The sequence below is a fragment of the Tasmannia lanceolata genome, unplaced genomic scaffold (genome assembly GCF_043159265.1).
Source record: "Tasmannia lanceolata isolate RefF3 unplaced genomic scaffold, GAP_Taslan_0.1 ptg000020l, whole genome shotgun sequence".
NCBI classification, from domain to species: domain Eukaryota; kingdom Viridiplantae; phylum Streptophyta; class Magnoliopsida; order Canellales; family Winteraceae; genus Tasmannia; species Tasmannia lanceolata.
In genome coordinates, this window is record NW_027518697.1 from 17010825 (window position 1) to 17031219 (window position 20395).

General features: G+C 37.1%; 2 protein-coding genes across 3 annotated transcripts; one reads left to right on the top strand and one right to left on the bottom strand.

Annotated features, from left to right (window-relative positions):
* The first annotated feature begins 252 nt into the window (after positions 1-252).
* On the top strand, positions 253-8907 carry LOC143854142 (uncharacterized). 2 transcript variants are annotated; one of them, XM_077363956.1, is made up of 3 exons: positions 253-603; positions 7455-7865; positions 7986-8907. In XM_077363956.1, the coding sequence occupies exons 2-3, from the start codon at positions 7622-7624 to the stop codon at positions 8624-8626; spliced, it is 885 nt and encodes a 294-aa protein (XP_077220071.1). In that variant the 5' UTR covers positions 253-603; positions 7455-7621; the 3' UTR covers positions 8627-8907. The 2 variants fall into 2 exon arrangements, with proteins under 2 accessions (XP_077220071.1, XP_077220070.1); XM_077363955.1 differs by having other exon boundaries at positions 7526-7865.
* A 5200-nt stretch (positions 8908-14107) lies between these two features.
* On the bottom strand, positions 14108-19785 carry LOC143854713 (ubiquitin-conjugating enzyme E2 28-like). Its single transcript, XM_077364809.1, has 4 exons — positions 19627-19785; positions 19409-19536; positions 14584-14688; positions 14108-14463 (listed from the first exon to the last, which is right to left on the bottom strand). Exons 1-4 carry the CDS (start codon positions 19694-19696, stop codon positions 14320-14322), a joined length of 447 nt encoding a protein of 148 aa, XP_077220924.1. The 5' UTR covers positions 19697-19785; the 3' UTR covers positions 14108-14319.
* Between the last annotated feature and the right edge of the window lie 610 nt (positions 19786-20395).

A 20395-nucleotide genomic window follows, 5' to 3' on the forward strand; every position in this document is an offset into this window, starting at 1 on the left:
ACTGAGACGCGTCTCTCCACATATATAGCATTCTCTAGTTTTCCAGAACCGAACTAGAAAGTAGATACTTATACGGATTCTTAACCGTGCTTATCGAACTAAAACACCGCGTAATTAGCAATCTATTAAGGAAACTTATATTATAAAATAAAGAAAAGGAGTGTCATTATTAAAACAGAACCCTATAATCTCCTTTAATAAAAACGCGTTGTACAACTCTCTCTATAAAACCCCCTTTCCCTCACAAACAATCCCCAAATCTCTTTTTTTCTCTCTCGCCGCTCTTTTGTTTTTCCTGAAACCCTAACCCTAGGGTTTTCTCTCCTCCGCCCTTTTTAGCCACCGATTTCATCAGATTCCGGCTAAATCCGATCTTATTATCAGAAAAAACCCTAGATTTTGATTTCGGGACCTTTTCTTGCTAGGGTTTCTTGTTTTTGGAGGAGAATTTATTTGATTCTCGCGATTCTTGGACGATTTTAGCGATAATTTTAGAGGAGATTTAAGGTTTTTGATTGGATCACGATGTCTCGCTGCTTCCCGTTCCCGCCTCCGGGATATGAGAGGAAGATCCGTGATGAGGGCTTGATCGAATCGATTAAGGTTTGTTGAGCATCTCTGCTGTGTTGATTTTTTTGCAGTATTGCTCGACTGCTTTTGTAATCGATTCGTTCTCATGGTTGGATTTGATCCGATTCTTGGGATCCCTCTTTTGAATGAATGATTTGTTGTAATGAATGCATAGAGTAATGAATGATTAAAACGAAGTTGCGGATAATGATTACTTTAGATGTATCTTTTTTTTTCTATGAGTCTATGAACCAATGAGAATATATTATGTATGGGGTTTCGGTTGTTCTGGTTTTGTAATTTTAAGATGGCATGTAAGATGAACATGTATATGAAATTATATAAAATGGGTTTTTTTTGTGGGGATTAGTTTAGGGTTTTCTAATGTTCTCTAAATTAGAGACTGTTCTACCTGGTGGCTTTTCTTTGTGTCTGCTGGTTCTATGATCTCTCTTTTGAGATCTCAATATACAAAGGGTAGGCAGGAATCTTTACTTTAAGTTGGGTTGATTAACCCTCTCTTAGGGTTGGGATGGTCTTTTCCTCTATGCACCACATCATCTCAGTAGGTTATTTTCCAACCCCTCATTAATAAGTATCCATTGAAGAATGTGGACATAGTTTTGCATCCATTCAACACAGCAAGTTAAGAAAACCTTGTTTGACAACCACTTGCTTAAAGTTGTTTGGAAAAGGAATCTCGTGAAAATTACATCAAGACACGCCTGCTAGGATTTCTTGTTGGAATGACATGCAAATTAACACAGTTTGTGGGAAAATGTATTTTTGGTTATTGTATTGAGTGTTATCACTACATGAGTGAACCAAAGTCTGTTCAATATGGGTGTGCAGACATGTGCAACATTGCTGGGATTGAACGGATTGAACCCACCTGGACGTGGTATTTGTGCGCTTGTATTGTAGTTCTGTTGAGTGTCCATGTTTAGCTGCTTTGTATGCATGCAAAGCATGTCATATCTGTTGCTTATGTTATTGGGGCCTGTATTTGTGCGCTTGTATTGTAATTCTGTTGAGTGTCCATGTTTAGCTGCTTTGTATGCATGCAAATCATGTCATATCTGTTGCTTATGTTATTGGGGCCTGATTGTTTTTATCATTCACAGAATTATTGGAGGAAGAGTTAGAATGGAGTTTAGTGCTAGACCGACAGGATAAATCATTATCCAGTTTGTTTTTGCTAATCAAGAGCATAAATACATGACGAAGATTGGTTTCTGGATTTTTGCAATAAACTAGTAGGAATGTATATTGTTGAAATGGATGTTTGGAATAATATGATCAAATTACCTTAAATCAGGTGTGATTTAGAAAAAAATGGCTCAGAGGTTCAGATCAGATCTACAATTTGGTGGCTGTTGTAATGAAGAATCAGCTCTTATGATTTTGCAGAGCTTTCCATGGTTAGGAGTGATGGAAGGGGTCATGTTGGATGCTTTTGATGTTGGTAGGTTGCCCTATTGGGATCCTTAAAGGCTGGAGGTTGCTAGTTTATATCAGAGCAGTAAAAAAACCTAGAATACCCAGGGAGCCAACCCTTTTCGCTACTAGGCATATCAAGTCAGTTACTAGTGACTAAGACACAGAAAATGTTAGGTTTAATATATCTTATATGTGATGAGAAAGGTGTTTATGCGCACATGCGCAGGGAGCTTCTGCGCACAAGTGGCTTAAAAAGCCACTGATTGGTTCGTATGGCGGGTCCACCTCTGCGGGGTCCACAAAAAGCGACCAATCGGTGGCTTTTTTAAGCCACTTGTGCGCAGAAACACTTTTCTCATATGTGATTTGTATGGTTTTATATGTAATAACTAATAATATTTTAGATGGTACAAGCATATATGCACAGCTAGACTAAAAGTGTATTTTTTAAATGGCAGCATAAAATCTATTTATTTAGTAGTATAATGTATGTATATGTAGGGGTTTTTTGTATAAAAAATTATTGATTTAGAAACATTTAGTATTATTTGCTTATAATTTATACATTTATCGAGTTTTTTTTTAACCAGGGGAGTATGATGCAGACGGAAATCACCAAGAATAGTTTGGTTCGTTGGCATGAAAAAGTTTCTTATTTTTTAAATTGTATTTTCGTCATTTTATTTGAGGTATTTTTTTAGGGCATCAAATCTTATTCTTTTGGCATGATTTTGGTGTTTTTAGAAAGTTTTTTCGATTACTTATCTAAAGAGCCCAAGATTAAGCGATTTGGACTTGATTTGGCTAAGTTATAGGCAGTTTTAGGCTATGGTAAGTGTCTATTACGGGATTACTATTTTAGGTAAGTTTTAGGTTTTATTTATGTTATTTTAGATTGACCACTACGATTAGTGGCTTAAGCCTTAAGTTAGATTTTAGGGTTTCTTTTATTATAAATAGTTGTTATGGATTTAATGTAAGGGATTTTGATTATTGAATGAAATTTGCCTTTAGGCTTTTGAGTTCTTTTGAGAACTTTTGGTTGCTTGGATTAGCAATTGCAGGAGTATTTTCTAGTCTATTTGTAAAATAGGAGACAGTTCTCTCTGGGTTTAGAGGATCGATGGACTCTCTTCTACAATAATTTCTCCATATATAAGGGAAAGGTGTTTTTTTCCCTCCTTATACGGGGCGGACTTAGTTCTCCTTTTTCCCAGGACTCAGGTTCTGAAGTTCATATATGTTATTCGGTGAAGTACTGTTTTCCCATTCCTCGTTTTGATGATTTGTTGGATCAGCTGGCTGGTGCGAGGGTGTTCTCTAAGTTGGACCTGAAAACCGGACCTAGTTCACTTTCTGGAAGGCAACTGGATACCAAACCTACTTCCCAAGGTGTAGCATTGTTAGGCGACTGTAGGGAGGAAGTGAAACACGGCTCCTGCTATGCACCCCGAGCTTCTCGTACTTGGTTTTATGGTTGACTCTCTGTGGGTGTTTATGAACCCCCTATGAATTAGTTCCAAGAATGGTGAGCTCTTTGAATATCTCCCACGGGAGAGAGATTAGTGCAAGGTCTCTATCGCTTGCGATATGTGAAGATGTGGTCTGCTCAGGGGGGCTCGCTCTTCTGGTCTCTTGGGCCTTACGGGCTACACTCGTCCATTTGGATTCAATGGTCTTGTCCATTTAGGTTCATGCTACAAAATCATCACTATTTGTTCAGTACTTCAGTGCAATCTTTTGATTCGGAAGATATTAAGGTGACGATGGAGGACTTGCTTACCCTTATTATGATCTATTTGATTTGTTAATTTTGGACTATCTGCTGTTTCTCCAATATTTGGCGTGCTCGAACAAATTAAAATGCTAGTGAGAGTTACGGAGTGATATGTAACTGTGTTTGACCTGATCCTAGGACATCTATCTGGATTCTTAATTCAATTCTTTGTAACTGGAATTACAAGCATGGTCCTATGCTGTGTTGCCCCATCCATTGCCCAGGATTTCTTTGATTCGTGTTCACTGTGAAATTCACCCCCAGACTGAAATTTCTTTCTCCGAATCTCCTCGTCGTACAAAGAGTTAGATCGAAGTTGACTGTCCAAATGTCTGTATCATTTCTTTTCTAGTTTGAGTTTGGGGATAAGCTTTGGGTGGATTTGCTCGTATTACCAAGATGCCCTTGATTGATATAGAGAGTTTGAATTGCTACTCTCTGTCATCTTGAGAGATGCCAATGAGATGGACTATTCTGTTGCAAGATAAGGTTTTAACATGTCAACCTTAACGATCCGATGGTTTTCAGATTTTGCAAAATAAATTTTGGGCCAGTAAAATAAGGGCTTGAAAAGTCTGCTTAGCGTGTATTCGACTTTCTGAGCATTTCTAGTTTGAAAAATACCTTTCAATTTTGCTGCATCTAAATTCGATTTGAAATCATTTCCTGATAACTTTTGTTCTGTGGCGACTTGGAGAAGGCATTCAATCCTTGAAAAACAGATTAAACTTTACAAGGAGTTCATTAGAAGAAGGAACTGTAAAAAAAAAATCTATTCTGTTTATGGTGCTGCATATTAAATGAGGTATGGTTTATGAAGAAGTGGAGAAAGCGGTACATTTATTGTGAAACAAGAGCTAGGCCCAAAGGCATGAAGTTGATAGAGGAACTTCTTTCTTAGCAATTGTTCATTTTTCTGTTAAGTATGTTTGTTGGCCATGTATGAAATCTAGGACGACATACCGTTATACGCCATGGCTACAAAGGAAGCATTTTTGTTTTTTTTGTTTTTGAGAACATGAAATCTTTTGAGAGCATGAAATCTTTTAGTTCATTTCTGATGGAAAAGGAGATCAGGCATACCATGCATGAAATCTTTTGAGATTTTCAAGGTTTGAATTGAATTTTGGTGGTTGATGTTCTATAGTTAGTGGTTAAGTGGGGTTATGACTTCATTCTGTAAGATGCAGAATCGAAATTATCATGGGTACATAGATGAGAGATCAGGCAGCATTTGAAACATATGAGAATCAGAAATGTTAAAAGGAAAGACAGGTGTGATTGCCGTACATATATGAAAGGTTTTTTGTTGATGGATATGCACAAGAAGTCATCGGCCTGTGAAAGATATATTGTTTTGTATCCTGTGTGAAAATTCTTGGTTGTGGGCTTTCAGAAACATTCTAAGCCTTTGAGAAGGCATGCCGATTGTTAGTTGTTTCTTATGATAAACAGCAGCAATGGAAAGGAGAGATTTAAAAAAAAAAAACAAATTTGCTTTCTTGCAGCTTGAGCAGATGTTCCTGAAGTTGAAGATTTTCCTGAAAGTATTGAGGTTTAGGGTCGATATTTGGTTGCGGGCTTTCTAGAGCTAAAGTTTAAATGCTGGGGTTTTGACTGGGACTAAATTGTTCAAAAGTTGACTATAGTAGTTGTTTTGACCATAGTTACTGGAAACTTCCTAGTAAGACGGGAAGATTGCTTCCCCGGCACACTTCCCATATGCTTCCTACACGTTTCCTTTTAATTAAGAGTTCGCTTCATATTCAGGGGATTTTTTTCTTACTGGATGAATATTTTTCTTTTTGATATTGTTGAAGACGTATTTAAAAAATTGCATTTACAACTTGAAAACTGATCTTAAGTTTCAAATGAAAATTCTGCGGATCTTTTTCCAAAAAATTATTATTAAATATACATGATTAAACCATGTAAACCTATAAATTCTTAAAACTTGTAATTCTAATTAGTCTTGAAGTCTTCTTTTCTTCTTGTAATCCTTACGTATATTAACCATTCCTCCCTAACCTACTACAATCATACTCTTTCTATGTACTTGATCACTTCTAATGAAGCTCCTTACATGCCTCATGTTGACTCTCATTGACGCTTCACACATTCTCTTTACTTTCTTTAGAGCTTCTTGATTCTCACATTTTCTCTTTTCTAAACCCCTCGCTTCACGCTTTCATTTCACTCATCGCTTCTTGTACTTGCATCCCACTTTGGAAACTATGGTTTTGACTTCATTTTTTGTCACTCCTTTAAGTCCAAGCCAATTGTTGTACCTCTTGATGTGCATTTGTAATCCTTTTTCCAGTAATCTACGATTGCTTTTAAGAAAAGAAAAAGAGCTGGTACCAGACAGCCCAGTCTTTCCGCACTGTAATTATTGAGCCTTTTAACCTCCACCCGGATTTAACTAGACTTAAATCTTAACATCCTAGCACTTGCTAGATGGATGCATACAGTTCTGAAATTCTTTATGATAGTTTCCCAAAGTTAATATTGTATGATGTCATGTTATAAAATTATTGTGAAGCTGTTTCTTGACACCTCTCTTGTTTTGGTTCCAATAGCTGTTCCCAGGTTTTAACCCATACCCTCTGGTACCTGGATATGGCTGTACACCCAATTTAGCATGTCCGATACGATCGATGTTCATATTTACTCCATGGATAGTTCTGTTGGTCAAAACAACTATCATGTTTTGAACATGTCACTGTGAATTATCCATTGTATTCTTATAGATGTTACAATCAACATTTCATCTTCTAAGTTAAATCTAATTTAGTCTTATCAAATGCTATTATGCGCTTTTGGTCTTATCCAATGGTATGGATTTCAGTATTGGTATCCTTGTACTATGTTTGGGAAACAGTTTTGAGTCGTATCTCCATTCTCCTGTCCGTTTCTGCTATATCTGGCGGTATCATAGCCCATACCATCTTTTTTGATAGATTAAGGATAAGCCGTGGGCCATGGGATTTACCATTCCAGTAGTGTTTTGTTGTTAAAACTGAACTTTTGCTAGTTGGTTTTTACTAGTTTGGCCGATAAGTTTGTTACTTTAGAATCAAAATAAGGTAGATAATTCCCTTTTTCGTAGTTGTCAACGTGAACTCTTCTATCATTTAGCTATAGAAGGCGTTCATAAGGCATGTCCCAATCTCTCTCAAAAGTTCCTTTTTTCTACTTGTCGGTAAATTTTTTAAACATAGCAGCCGACTTGTTTCTCTTACTTTGGATTTACAGTCTCCACCCACACAGTTATTTGTCTCAAGTGACAAACAACTCTTCTAGCCCTGTACTTTTTATGCTATTATTGTCTCAGTTGTACGTGGATATCGCAACTCAGAGTAACTCTGGGTGAAGTTATTAATTTCCATATTATCATTTGGCATTAAATTTCATGTGTTGATAATTTGGAGGTTCATATTGCATTCTTTGGAACAAGAGATTGGGTTATACTTGTATTTTTGTAATGTAACATCTCGAAATGGACTTATGTTATTATAACATGCTACTGGTTGCCTGCGACATTTTAAACCAATGAAAAACTACTGTTCTTGCATGGCAAGACCGCAGACTTGCATCTCAATATGCAGAATTCCATCCTAAAACTGCATTTCCTTTCATTGAGCTTGGTTGGTCTCATCTTTCATAGGCTTCTTGCATGCTTTGGTCTTTCCCTGTCTATTCTGTTCTGGGATTGACAAATCTTCTGGTGCTCTGAAGCTCCAGAAAGAAAGGGAAAAGGCCAAGAAAGAGAGGAGGAAAGAACAGAAGAGGGAGAAGAAAGAGAAGAAAGAGAAATCCAGGGAAAATGGGAAGATGGAAGATAAAAAACATGGTAGTAAGAACAGGCACAAGGATGAGAGGAGCCAGGTGAATAAAAAAGAAACACACCACACAAAGCGAAGAGCAGAAGAAATCGAACAGCTGGAGAAAAGCAGCCTTACAGAAGAGCATGGCCAGCCCACCCAACTTCAAAGTCTCTACGATTCTTCTGACAGCACTCAGAACAGCGGCAAAAGGAAGAGGCAAGACACACCCGCCGATACTGGCCATAATCATGGTATGTTTCTATTCGGATTGTTGTGTATAACCTTTCGACCTTAGGTCTCTCTGCTTGTTGGGCTTGTGTTATTTCTCTCAGGCTCTGACTATATATCTCGAATCCTTATTATTAATGAAGGGAGTGGGCTCCGCATCCGCTTGCCATTACTCAAGCATAAGGATCCGGAACTCCCCAACAATGAACAGCCCTGTTCGTCTGGTTTGGTAAAACCCAAAGATCCAAAACTCCACGGAAATGAACAACAATCCTGTTCCTCTGTTTTGCTAAAGCAAAAGGACCCAGAACTCCCAAACAATGGCCAACGACCACCTTGTTCCTCTGGTTTGCTAAAACCCAAAAATCCAGAACTCTGTGGCAATGAACAACAGCAATTCTGTTCCTCTGTTTTACTAAAGCAGGACACAGCGCTCCCAAGCAATGAACAACAACCACCTTGTTCCTCTCGCAGGAGTGAGATTCCGGCAATGGAGCCTGAAAATTCTGGCAGAAAGCGCACTCACTCTTCTGAGAGTGCTGCTCAGAAAATGGAAGTGCGGTTCAGAGATCTAACTGAGAACTGGAACCCTCCATTTCAGTCTCTGCACCAAGATTTTGATGACGAGGGATGGCTCTTTGAAAGGAAACAACCACAAAAGCAAGAGGCTAAAAGATGCAAAGTCATCGATGGCTCGTGCAGTCTAACGGCCGGTGAGAGGCCTTGCGCCACTTATTTGGCTGAAGCTGATATATATGCATTACCATATGTACTTCCTTTCTGAACCCATGTCATTTATAGCGGCGTGTAGGAAAGATGTGAGAGCAGCTTACAAAATATGTGAGAGAGCTTCCGGGGCCATGAAAAATGCCCATTTTTTCTCAACCTGTGCCAAAGTTGTTTGACTTGTTTTTTATTTTAGTATATTGGGGTTCATGCTTTGGGCACTTGCTTTTGGGTGAGAGATGGGGGCTGTTCAGGCTGGGTAAATGAGCATACAGCTAATGTATATTTGCAACTGAACGTGTATTCTTTATTAATATAAAATCATTAAATTTCAAGCAATTGAACAAAGTTTTGATTTCAGGGGTGTGCTCATGAAATTTTAGAACAAGTCCAGTTTATAATGGAAAAGCTCTCTCATCATGCAAAAAAGTGTTTTGAATGATGCTTTGAGGAAGTGTCATCAATTTTCAGCTGCCTTTAGTGGGTGACAAAGTGGCTGTATTGTTCCTAGTTTCTATGGGAAATACTTCAGGTGTGTACAAATCAAGTCTGTCCATTTGATCGACTCATTGATGGATCTCCACAATGGCTTACAAATCAAACCGCTCACAACCAACATCTAATCACATGTAATTAACAATCAAATACAAGTCATTGGATATTAAGTTTCCATTTGACTTATTTTTGGGCTACTAAAGTTATGTGGAGTGGTGTTTGCCATGCTTGAGCCACTCCACCCTTTTCTCAAACTCAAATTTCCCGTGGCATTGCTGATTTGCTGATTCTTTTCCGCCTGTTTGCCTGCTCCGAAAGGCAGAGAATTTAGGGTCTATCAGATGATGATACGAATGTAACTTAATATTTATTATTAGTAGTTATCTTAGTTATTATAAGTTATCTTATGTTAGCTTTTATTTATTTTATTTGGAAAGTGAAGTAACATGACTACATGAGAGAGGGATTTTGGAGAATACAAAAACATATGCAACTTTCTATCGAGGAACATCAATGAAAAATTGAGGTCTTCTTCCCCTATTCTTCTCTTATTCTTGAGACAATCCCCATGGAAGTTGTTAGTGATTTTGCATTTTCAAAATCATGTATATTACATGTTTTAGTGTTTTGGAAAATGTTTTATCAAAAGCGTTTGGGAAAAAGAAAATGTTTTCTTGGAAATATTTGCTTTTACAAAAGGATGTAGAAGTGGAGTTGAAAAAGATAGTTCCACATCGGATGAGAGAAAAGAAAGAGAAGGGCTTATAAAGCACTACCTTTTCTAACTCTTGTTGATTGCACATTGGGTTGAACCCATGGTTGGACCCGTGGGACGGTGCAACGCACCGTTCGCACACGCGCGGCGTGGGCAATGGGCTACAGGGCGCATAGTGGCGCTTTATTGGCGCTTTTTTTAGGCGCACTTTGCACTTCGCACGTACGCAACGTCGCGATGAGCGATTGGAGCCTTTAATTTTTTCAGATTTGATCTGCACCGTTGGATCAAGATGAAGGTGGACCGGTCGGATGGGTGGGTCAAATGGTTCGCAGGCCCATCAAGCCGAATGGTTCAGTTTGGTTGGGCTTCGGTTCGGGCCTAACAATCGGCCCAACGGGCCCATAACTCCAACGGTCATGTGCCAAGGGGGTGCGATCCACATCATAGATGGTTGATCTAACGATGACTGGGTTGGAGAGAGGTTTTACTCAAACCAACAGTCACCTCTAGAATCGATCAGGACCATTCAATATCAATGGGTGCGATCTAACTGTCAGATTTCAAACATTTTGGAAAGGTGCCCTGTAGAGGTGTTTTTCACACTGAAAAGACACCCGATGGTCTATAAAATATGTGCAAACTTCAGTCATTTCAGATAGAAATCGAATTGGCAATTCTGACTGATTTTACACTCTCTTCTACAGTCCTACAAAAATCCCCAAGTATTTCTACATACTGTTTTTCTTTTGTTTACTGTTCTAGATACTGTTTTTCTGCAGAAACAGAATCTAGAGATTTCTCTAAGGCTTGAAATTTCGGAAGGGCATTTCGGGTTTGATTCCGCTAGTGCTACGCGTCATCAAACATTAGTAGGGCTTCCCTACTAGGCTTCATTGTATCTTGGAGGCAATTCGCGGATCCCCTTTGCACACTACTAGTGGGGGCGAATCTTGTCTTAAGGAAAGTGATATCACGCCTTGAAGCAACAAGTTTCTGTTTTCTATCATCAACAGTACCCTCAACAAATTTTCCAACAGAAGTGTGATTATTTGAGTCTCTTCAAAGCACCGTATTAAGTGGTATTATGTGGTATCAGAGCCAACAATCATTGGCTTTTGTATCTCTAATCATGGGAGATGGAACCAGACTTAAACAAATTGAGGCAAAATCGAAAGTCCATTCCAAACTGCAAGAGACCGTCTCCCATCACTCGGAAGAGCTCACGAAGTTGCATGAATCTACTGAGACATGTTGTTGTTCGTTTGGAATCTTTGACTACAGACCACGGAGATTCTACATTGCTGAGGAGCGACTACCCATTCGGACCGTACCACTGCTTCAGAAATTGGAGGGAACACTACCCGTACCACTGCTTCAGAAATTGGAGGGAACACTACCGATTGGAGTGGGGGGTTTTTTTTTCCACGAATCTTTGCTCATCATTCAGGTCTATGCAAAGATTGAGTTTCCTAAATTTGCAGGGGATGACTAGAAGGGTTGGATTTATCGCCATGACAAATTCTTTGGTGTTAATGGAATTGATACAGAGCAAAGCGTGGCCTTACCTTCGATCCACAGAAGGAAAAGCTACTCAATGGTTCCTACGGTTTGAGCACACCCATAGAATCATTTCTTGGCCAGTCTTCAAAAAAGTTGTTTATCAATGTTTTGGAGCAAAAGTAAGAGATGATCCCATTGGAGATATTATGACTCTTTCACTTATTTAGCAATCAATGATTTATTCTTAGCAAGAACACAGTTTGATTGCCTGTTATGATTAGTACATTCTCTGGAGTGCGCTTCTTCGATTGATATAGGGAAGCTGCTGGCAGGGATATTTCCTTGCCATCTTGGTCACCATTAATAGGCAAGCTGCTTGACAGGAAGATTTGCTTGCCGTCTTTAAGGCTAATGTGAACAAGTTCTTTACTACTGAAATAAACCAGATCACAATAACAAATTGAGAAAGAAAAAACTTTTGGCTTTCCCTTTTATCAGGTCCACACATTTCTTATAAAAATTTAATGTATTTTTTTTCATGAGGAATGATAGAATAAAGGGCAACTTTGCAAAAATCAGCTACAAGGGCGCTACTATTGGTCGGTTTCAGCAAGGTGTATTCATGGCAAAAAACTTTTGGCTTTCCTTTTTACCAGGTCCACACATTTCTTATAAAAATTCAGTGTATTTTTTTCTCATGAGGAATGATAGAATGAAGGGCAACCTTGCAAAAATCAGCTACAAGGGCGCTCCTATTGGTCGGTTTCAGCAAGGTGTATTCATGGCATAACCGTTTCCGACACTTTGCTGAAACCGACCAATAGGAGCGCCCTTGTAGCTGATTTTTGCAAGGCCGCCCTTCATTTTATCAGTCCTCTTTTTTAATAAATATAGCCAAAAGCTAAATGCCCTGTTCGTTTCAGATTGTGTAAATAAATAAATAAATATTAGCTGAAAATTAATGTAATTTTGAGTCAATAATACTCCACATCACGTGTGGCCCCTCCTTTCAAGATTGGCTTACATGCGGCCTCTCTTTTGGGTTCGCCATTACATGTGGATTTTTAATATCAACGAGTTTTGAGCCCAGGGCAATTGGTCTTATACCATGTGAAACAGCCAATTACTACAATAGCTTACGCGGTCGAAAAGGCATTATTTAATCTTTTATACTTTAACAGTTGGTTGGCCGTAGACTTATTATTGTATTACTTGTCCCATGGCACTGCACTTTTTTTTTTTTGGGTAGGCGGCACTGCACATTTGATAGTTCAATGGCACACCATCCTGAAGGTGAATATTCTCAATATTATTCCTTAAAGAGGAGTCGAAGCACAAGGATTTTGAGTCTTGCTTGTCATATAGCCCCAATTCGATTATCAAAAATTACTTCGATTTAAGTTATTCGGAGTGATACACCCGGGAAAAAATGAACGTGAATTTCTTCGCAAGGATTGATCAGTAGATTAATGGATTCGGATGGCCGGAGGATTATTATCTTATTACTTGTTCAGTTGCACTCCCCATCGGATAGATTTAACACAATATTTAGAGGGCAGTGATAAATCGACTCCCCAAATGGATAAATCGACTCCCCATGTGTCTATCTCTCTCCTCTTTCTCTCTCTAACCTAGAGGAGAGAGAAAGACACATCGGGAGTCGATTTATCACTCCCCAATGAGCATTTTGAGTCTTGCATGTCATATATGCCGGAGTCGGATATCAAATTGCTTCGATTTGAATTATTGGGAAGTGATACACCCGGGAAAGAGAAGGAATGCTAATTTCTTTGAAAAGAATGGCCGGTTGGAATTTGCCTCTATTGCTCACATGACACAATAGAGGTCTAGGTGGGAAATGTTAGAGCAGCTTTGAATGGGATGGTATGTTTTTAAGCTCCATTTTTCTTTAACAATACCCCAAAGGAAAATAGATGTAGAAAAAAATTCTTGGCCCACAAAAAGATTGTAGTTTGATAACCAGGGCCAATATTCTCCCTTTAGCTTTTCTAATGTTCTCCTTTTACTTCTAGCTTTTCACTGCCTTTCATTCTCACCTTTGTTCCTTTCACCTGTAATCCTCCATGTTCAATGAAAATTGACCATATTTTTTATATTAGTGATTTATTTGCCCCCTTTTCTTCCCCGGGCCACCCTTCGTACTTTGTAGTTGTAAAAAAGTAGTCATAATTACAATACAGGGGGATAGCCCAGGGAAGAAAAGGGAGCGACTATATCACTTTCCAAATTATTTGTACGTATTTAGGGACTTTTTAGGAATACAAATTCAAGAGGTTGAGTTTTTGGCCATTTTGGGAAATATTTTGCATAGGCTACTCAGTTTTTGTATTTATTATTATTTTATTTTATTTTACACTTTTTTCATTAGCTTTTAATAGCTTTCAAAAGGTTATTACAGGTCCCATAAAGCTCATTAAACACTAAAAAACGAGCTGGGATACAGTGTTGATATCATTTCCCTTTATTTTATGATCCTAATATTCCCACTCCCATGTTTTAATAATGACACAAACTCAACTTGTCTTTTATTATTTAACCAGCAGTCAAAAACTACTACAATTCCTATAGGGAAGTCCGTGGCAATCAGCCCCGTTGAATCCTTCTGACGTGAAGTACATCAGCCCCTCTGCAGTTCTTGATACACTGCTGCTGCTCGGTGTCCTAACTCCTAAGTAATCACTTCGCTTCCCAAAAAGCCCTCAACAGCCAATTAAAAGCAAGAGACAAGGGGAGTTTGTTTTATTATCAAAACATAGTAGTGCAAATATTAGTAGAGTTTTCTTTAGCAAATATGGCCCAAAAATCTTTAAAAAGCTGGGAAACTTCATAGTAGATGGTTTCATTTGTTCAACAAAGCCAAAACACAAGACTCTATACTACATATCTGTAGCTGGAAAGACAGAGAGAGAATCAAAGAGGTAAGATAAGAAGAAGAAAATTAAAAGGGGCTTCAGAACATATTTAAGGAAAGATTGAAATATGAAAGACTCAGTAGAAAAGTGCATGAACTTTGAGTTCTAGCCCATTGCAAACTTGTGGGTCCAGTTGCGAGCCGTGGATTCGTATTTGAATCGGTCGGTTTTGCACATGTGCGCAATCTCGGGAACCAACGGATCGTCCGGGTTTGGATCTGTGAGCAGTGAACAAATGGAGAGCAAAACCTACATAGTTTGAAAGATCATTGAAACAATTCAGATTTCTATCAATGGATAGAAGGTATTAAAATTTTGAAAGTAGGGGTGAAATGAGAAAGGATTCTAATAGTGAATGCAAAATATTACCTTTGATATGGTGAGTGCAGGACTCCACTGTTCTTTCAGTATGTCCAAGCAGATGTTTCCATTGCTGTTAATATTTGGATGGAAAACTTTAGTCCTGAAGGCAACCTGATAGCATTTTCGGATGAAATGTTAGAGAAGTTGAGAAGAAAAATTAAGTTCTGGATTGTTGTTTGAAGAAGAGAGAAACTGAAATTATTCTAATCAGTTCCATAGAGACCTTTTAATGACATAGAATAAAAATAAAAATAAAAGCATTTTTATTGTCACACAATTTCAAGTGAAAGCATTATGTTCTTGATTAATTGGAGAATCTAGACCGTCCAAATTGTGGGTCTCACAGTTGATAGGCCATAGTACAATAATCATTATGGCCCTAATTGGATTGCAGGACTTTTCTGAAAAAGTTTGGAAATGAAAATTATTTCTAAAATTTTGTAACTTTTTTTTACACATACAAAAAAATTACTTGAACCAACCCTTTTCATTTTGTATTAGTCCTTCAATTAATCAATATATGATGATATCCCTCTAAATTAATCATAATCAAATTATTTTCCTCTAAACTGAGGCAAGAAAATTTTTCCCAGGAAAATAATTTAGTGGGAAATATTTTCTTGCAATCCAAATAGGGCCTAAGATCAGGTGATCTTAGCTCCAAGGGATGAGCTTCTGTCTTGCCTTCTAGTGCCTTGTATTTTGTTGTTGTTTGTTCATCAAGTTTGCATTGTACACTTTTTAATATATGTGTGTATATCCTGATTTAGGGTTACGGTTTTTAGGGGAAATTTTCTGTTTTTAGTCTTCGTTTGGAGAAGATCAAAATAGGGTTTTTATGTTTTCACTTTCTAGATCAAAATAAGGTTTTATGTTTTCGTTTTAGAGAAGATCAAAATATTGTTTTCGGTTTTCGTTAGGGTTTTTTATTTTCATTTTTTTAGAAGTTCAATATAGGGTTTCTTGTTTTTGTTTTCAAGAGGCACTGTTCGCGTATGCCCTTTCTCGTTTTTTTATTTTCGACTCAGTGATATTTTCTTCATCATCATATGTTTTCTGCTTATCTTACTGCTAATCGGCCTTCTACTCGGTGTTTTGGGTTTCTTCATAACAGGGTTTTCAAAAACCCCTTTGCTGAGTTTTTCGACATTGCAAAGTTTTAGAAAAAACTATTTTGAAGAAATTCCTTTTGGTGAGTTTTGGGTTTTTCATCTTCTGAAGCCTAAACCTATTTTTTTGAAGCCTAAATCCCTTATTTGGGTTTTTCAAAAAAAAAAATAAAAATAAAAAATATATATATATATATATATATATATATATATATATTAAGCGCCCAATCACATGGGGGCCCACTTTGTTAGGATGATCCAAAACATTCATTTGAAAGCCCTTACATAGATAGGGTGTCTACCAAAAATCAGCTCCATAGGATCATCCTAACCCATCCATTTATGGAGGTCAAAATGGATAGACATTGTTTGTCCACAAATCTGCCCATTTTTGCCCTCCACAAATGGAGGGGTTAGGATGATCCTATAGAGCTGATTTTTGGTACACACCCTATCTATGATACGGCCTTGCAAATGAATTGTTTGGATCACCACATAAAATGTGGGACCCATGTGATTGGGCGCTTAAGCGCACCATAAGTTTGGTGAGCTTAACACACTCTCTCTCTCTCTCTCTCTCTCTCTCTCTCTATATATATATATATATATATATATATATATATATAGAGAGAGAGAGAGAGAGAGAGAGAGGAAAATGATTGTACGTCCATTTTTGTGAAGGTTTAAAGACATCCATTTTACCTCCACAAATCGTAGGGTTGGAATGATCCTATGGATTTGATTTTTTGTAGACACCCTATCTATGTGAGGGCCTTTAAAATGGATGGCTTGGATCACCCAAATAATGTGGCCCCCCGCTGTATTTTAAGCTAGTGTGTAGAGAACTCTCTACACATATGTGTAGGAACCGTTTTCTCATATATATATATATATATATATATATATATATATATATATGAGAAAACGGTTCCTACACACAAGTGTAGATAAGTTATCTATACACTAGCTTAAAATACAGTGGATGGCATATTGTTTGGGTGATCCAAACCATTCATTTGATTGGTCCTCACATAGATAGGGTGTCCACAAAAAATCAGCTCCATAGGATCATCCCAACCCTACGATTTGTGGAGGTAAAATGGACGTGTATAAAACCTTCACAAATCTGTCCATTTTTTGCCTCCATGGTTTGAAGGGTTAGGATGATCCTATGGAGCTGATTTTTTGTGGACACCCTATCTATGTGAGGGCCAATCAAATGAATGGTTTGGATCACCCAAACAATGTGGGCCTCCACTGTATTTTAAGCTAGTGTGTAGATAACTTATCTACACTTGTGTAGAAACCGTTCTCTCTCTCTCTCTCTCTCTCTCTCTCTCTCTCTCTCTATATATATATATATATATATATATATATATATATATATATATATATATATATAAGTTTCACTTCTGAAGATTTAAATAGCCAGTAATGGGTCTCTCACCCAATATATCTTGTCTCGTATACAAAATTCTATCGATACAAGTGTAGAAATCTAATTTCACTAATTGTTTTTGGTTGAAATGCTTATGATCACTTTGCAACTTTTTTTGGAATGGTATGACTTTGCAACTATATGTCTTATTTTCTACAAATAGGATTCTATTTGAAAAAACTTTTTTAGCTAATTGGCAACTTCAAATAACAATAAAATCACACAAGTGTGGTGAGTAAACCAACTTATTTCTTTCAACTCATATAAATGCTACTTTTATTGTAAGCCTCTAAAAAAACCATAAAAAACACATCAAATGTTGTGAGTCTTCCCACATAAAAGATAGTTTTACTGTAGGCCCTTAAAAAAACTATAAACTACACACATAAAATGTGGTAAGGAAATAAAGTCATTCTTTCAATGTGATTCCATCTATAGATATATGTGCTACTTTCACATAGGTTGTAACAAGAAGAGGAATGAGGCTTGATAATATGATACAATTTAGGCAATTTACTTTGCTCTAAGGCAATTTATAATAGTTTAAATTATTTTGTCATTTTACACTTACAATATATTCCTATATAGATTTTGTTATTAACGCCAAAATGTTCTAACTTTTATATTTGTTTTCTTATGTGCATCTTAGGTTATTATTGAAATTTTGTTTAAATGAAAATGAGATATTGGAGGAAGCCAAACAAAAAGGTTCGTACTATTGCACCAATTTAATATATTTTTTAAAGTTTTAAAAATACTTTACTATTTCATATTTCCATTATGTTTTCATTTAATAGGACTAATTGAATTGATAAACATGTAAAATAGAGTAATAGAATGAAAAGTTTGAATCTGTCTCTTTCCTAGTAAGTTTTAGAAAACAGATCATAGATAGTATTTTTGTTGTTAATAGTTTTGAGAGAGATATAATTCTAAGATTTTTAAAGCCTTATTCCTTGCTAATGCAGTTTATATATTGTTACTAATCAATTTATATATAGTTATTTTCTGTGATAAACTTGATCAATTGTCATGTTTATTAGAACAATCTACTTTGATGTATGAAATAATACTTATATTTGATTGCTCTACATGGAACTTACTACTATGGTATGAGAAAATACCATCGATCTTGGTTTGACCAATCCATTTGCATGCTATTGCTTAGTTACTATGGTTCTTGGTTTTTTTTAAATTCAAGTATTTGTTTTTTTTATGAAAACTACTGTCGGTTTATGTAGTTTTACTGCTATGGATGTGTGTTTTTATTTGTACCATGAACTTATGAATACTTTTATGTACAATTTGACTAGTAATGACATTGAAAGATGATAATTGTTACATGTTCTGATGTGGTTATTGCATTTCAATAATGACTACTTGTTCCACTACAAGTAAATGGCGAAAAGAAAAGATTAAGTTGTTTTGGGGCAAGTGAGTGGCATATTTTACACTTGGCAAGTCCAAGTTAATCGTTATAGTGGAGCTATCTACTGTTAGTATAACAATAAGGAGGAGGCAGAATAATGATTCAATGCGTTTATGCGTCAAAACGTGGTAGATTCGCACGAAGAAGTGTCTTTCCAGGTTGTACCTACACCATTGAGTCTATCATGTTCCTTTGTCGAGGTTATTTTCCTTATTTTTGTAGTTGTAATTTTCTTAATTTAAGTTTTAGATTATAAAACATATGTTAGACCCCACTTATTCTGGGCAAATTTTTGGTGTATATATTATGTGGGCCCATATTACATGTTAGACTATCACATTAGGTCCAAATGATGGTTGGGAAATTTCCGTTGAGTTTCAATACAATCGAACGCATCTTATTGTATTTTTTGTGATATCAGTTTCCTTTCCTCACCTTTCTGTGGAAAACAAATCAAGAGAGCTAAGGTGAGGTTGATAAATTAGAATCCCAGTTTTTCACAAATAGAATGAAAGGATCCTTCATCGTCCATAGACATAAGCTGATAAGCACACTATCGAACCACATCAATATGTGTCTCAATTTCTCTATTTTATTTTTGCTTGTGATATTTTTTTTTCTCGTTTTTTCAACATGCCTATTGAACATGGATCATTCAACCATACGTGTCAAGGCCAGCCCACCCATCAGAGATTCTAGGTAACCCCACTGTAGGCCCCAGGATATGAAAAAAACCCTACCAAGAATAACTACTTTAATATGAATATGATAATCATACATTTGTATATCTACATAGCAAGAGAAAGTAGGAAAACAAGGGTTATGTAGTCTAGAAAGAAGGTGGGTGTTTGTTACCTTTGGAGGTTTGAAAGGATAATCAGGTGGGAAATGGATGGTTACAAGGAAAACACCTCCGGAGTAGGGGCTGTCATTGGGTCCAATGATGGTTGCTTGCCAATGGAATATGTCATCAGCAACAGGTCCTGAAATTAATACTCCACACTTAAAAACCAGTCAAACAAACCCAATCTTTGATCTTGTTTAAACAACTTCAAACTATATCTTCTTCATACCTGCACTGCATGAAGTTGGTGGGTCTCTCTCCAACTCTTTGAGCTCTTTGATGATCCTCTTCGACGCCATCCCAACAATCTTTGAGAGAATTCTTGAGGTGTAAGACAGGGATTCTATATGAGGCTGGATGGGAAATAAGGAAGCTGCCCATATTCAGCAAATGCAGGTGTAAATAGGGAAGGAAAAGGGAGGGGCCAATGATTCTGAGGCTGTAGGTGAAGTGGGCTCAGGGGTATAGATTCCAAAAGTGGCGAGTCAAGTATCAAAAGTTAAACAATGGTGGACAATTTGCTGTTTTTCACTGAAAACAAGTATGTGAACAAGTACTTGCCTACCATCTGCTAAACTAGCGATGACAATTAAGGAATTGAAAGAAAAAACTTTTTTCCTTTGGGAAATGATATCAGCACCGCCATGTTTTTTATATTTCCACCGAAGCTTCTTGTCTTTTAGGGGCAGTTTGGAAATGCGGATTTTAGAATCCAGGTTTTAGTTTGAAATCAGTGTAAAAGAGGGTTCATGATCAAGCTATTGTATGCTATCTTGACAGCGTTTCTTGGATTTTAAGTGAGAGATTCACGTTTTAAAAATCTCTCCTGCATCCTGAGATTTCTAAAACCTGGAAATATGGGAGGATCTAGAACTCTCTTGCTGATGGAAAGAATGACGAGAAGTAAAAACAAGTAAAAAACGGCAGCTAGTCTGCATCTTCTCTTGTCTCTTAGCTACAATTTTGAAGAAATCCCGGATTCTAAAATCCGTGTATCC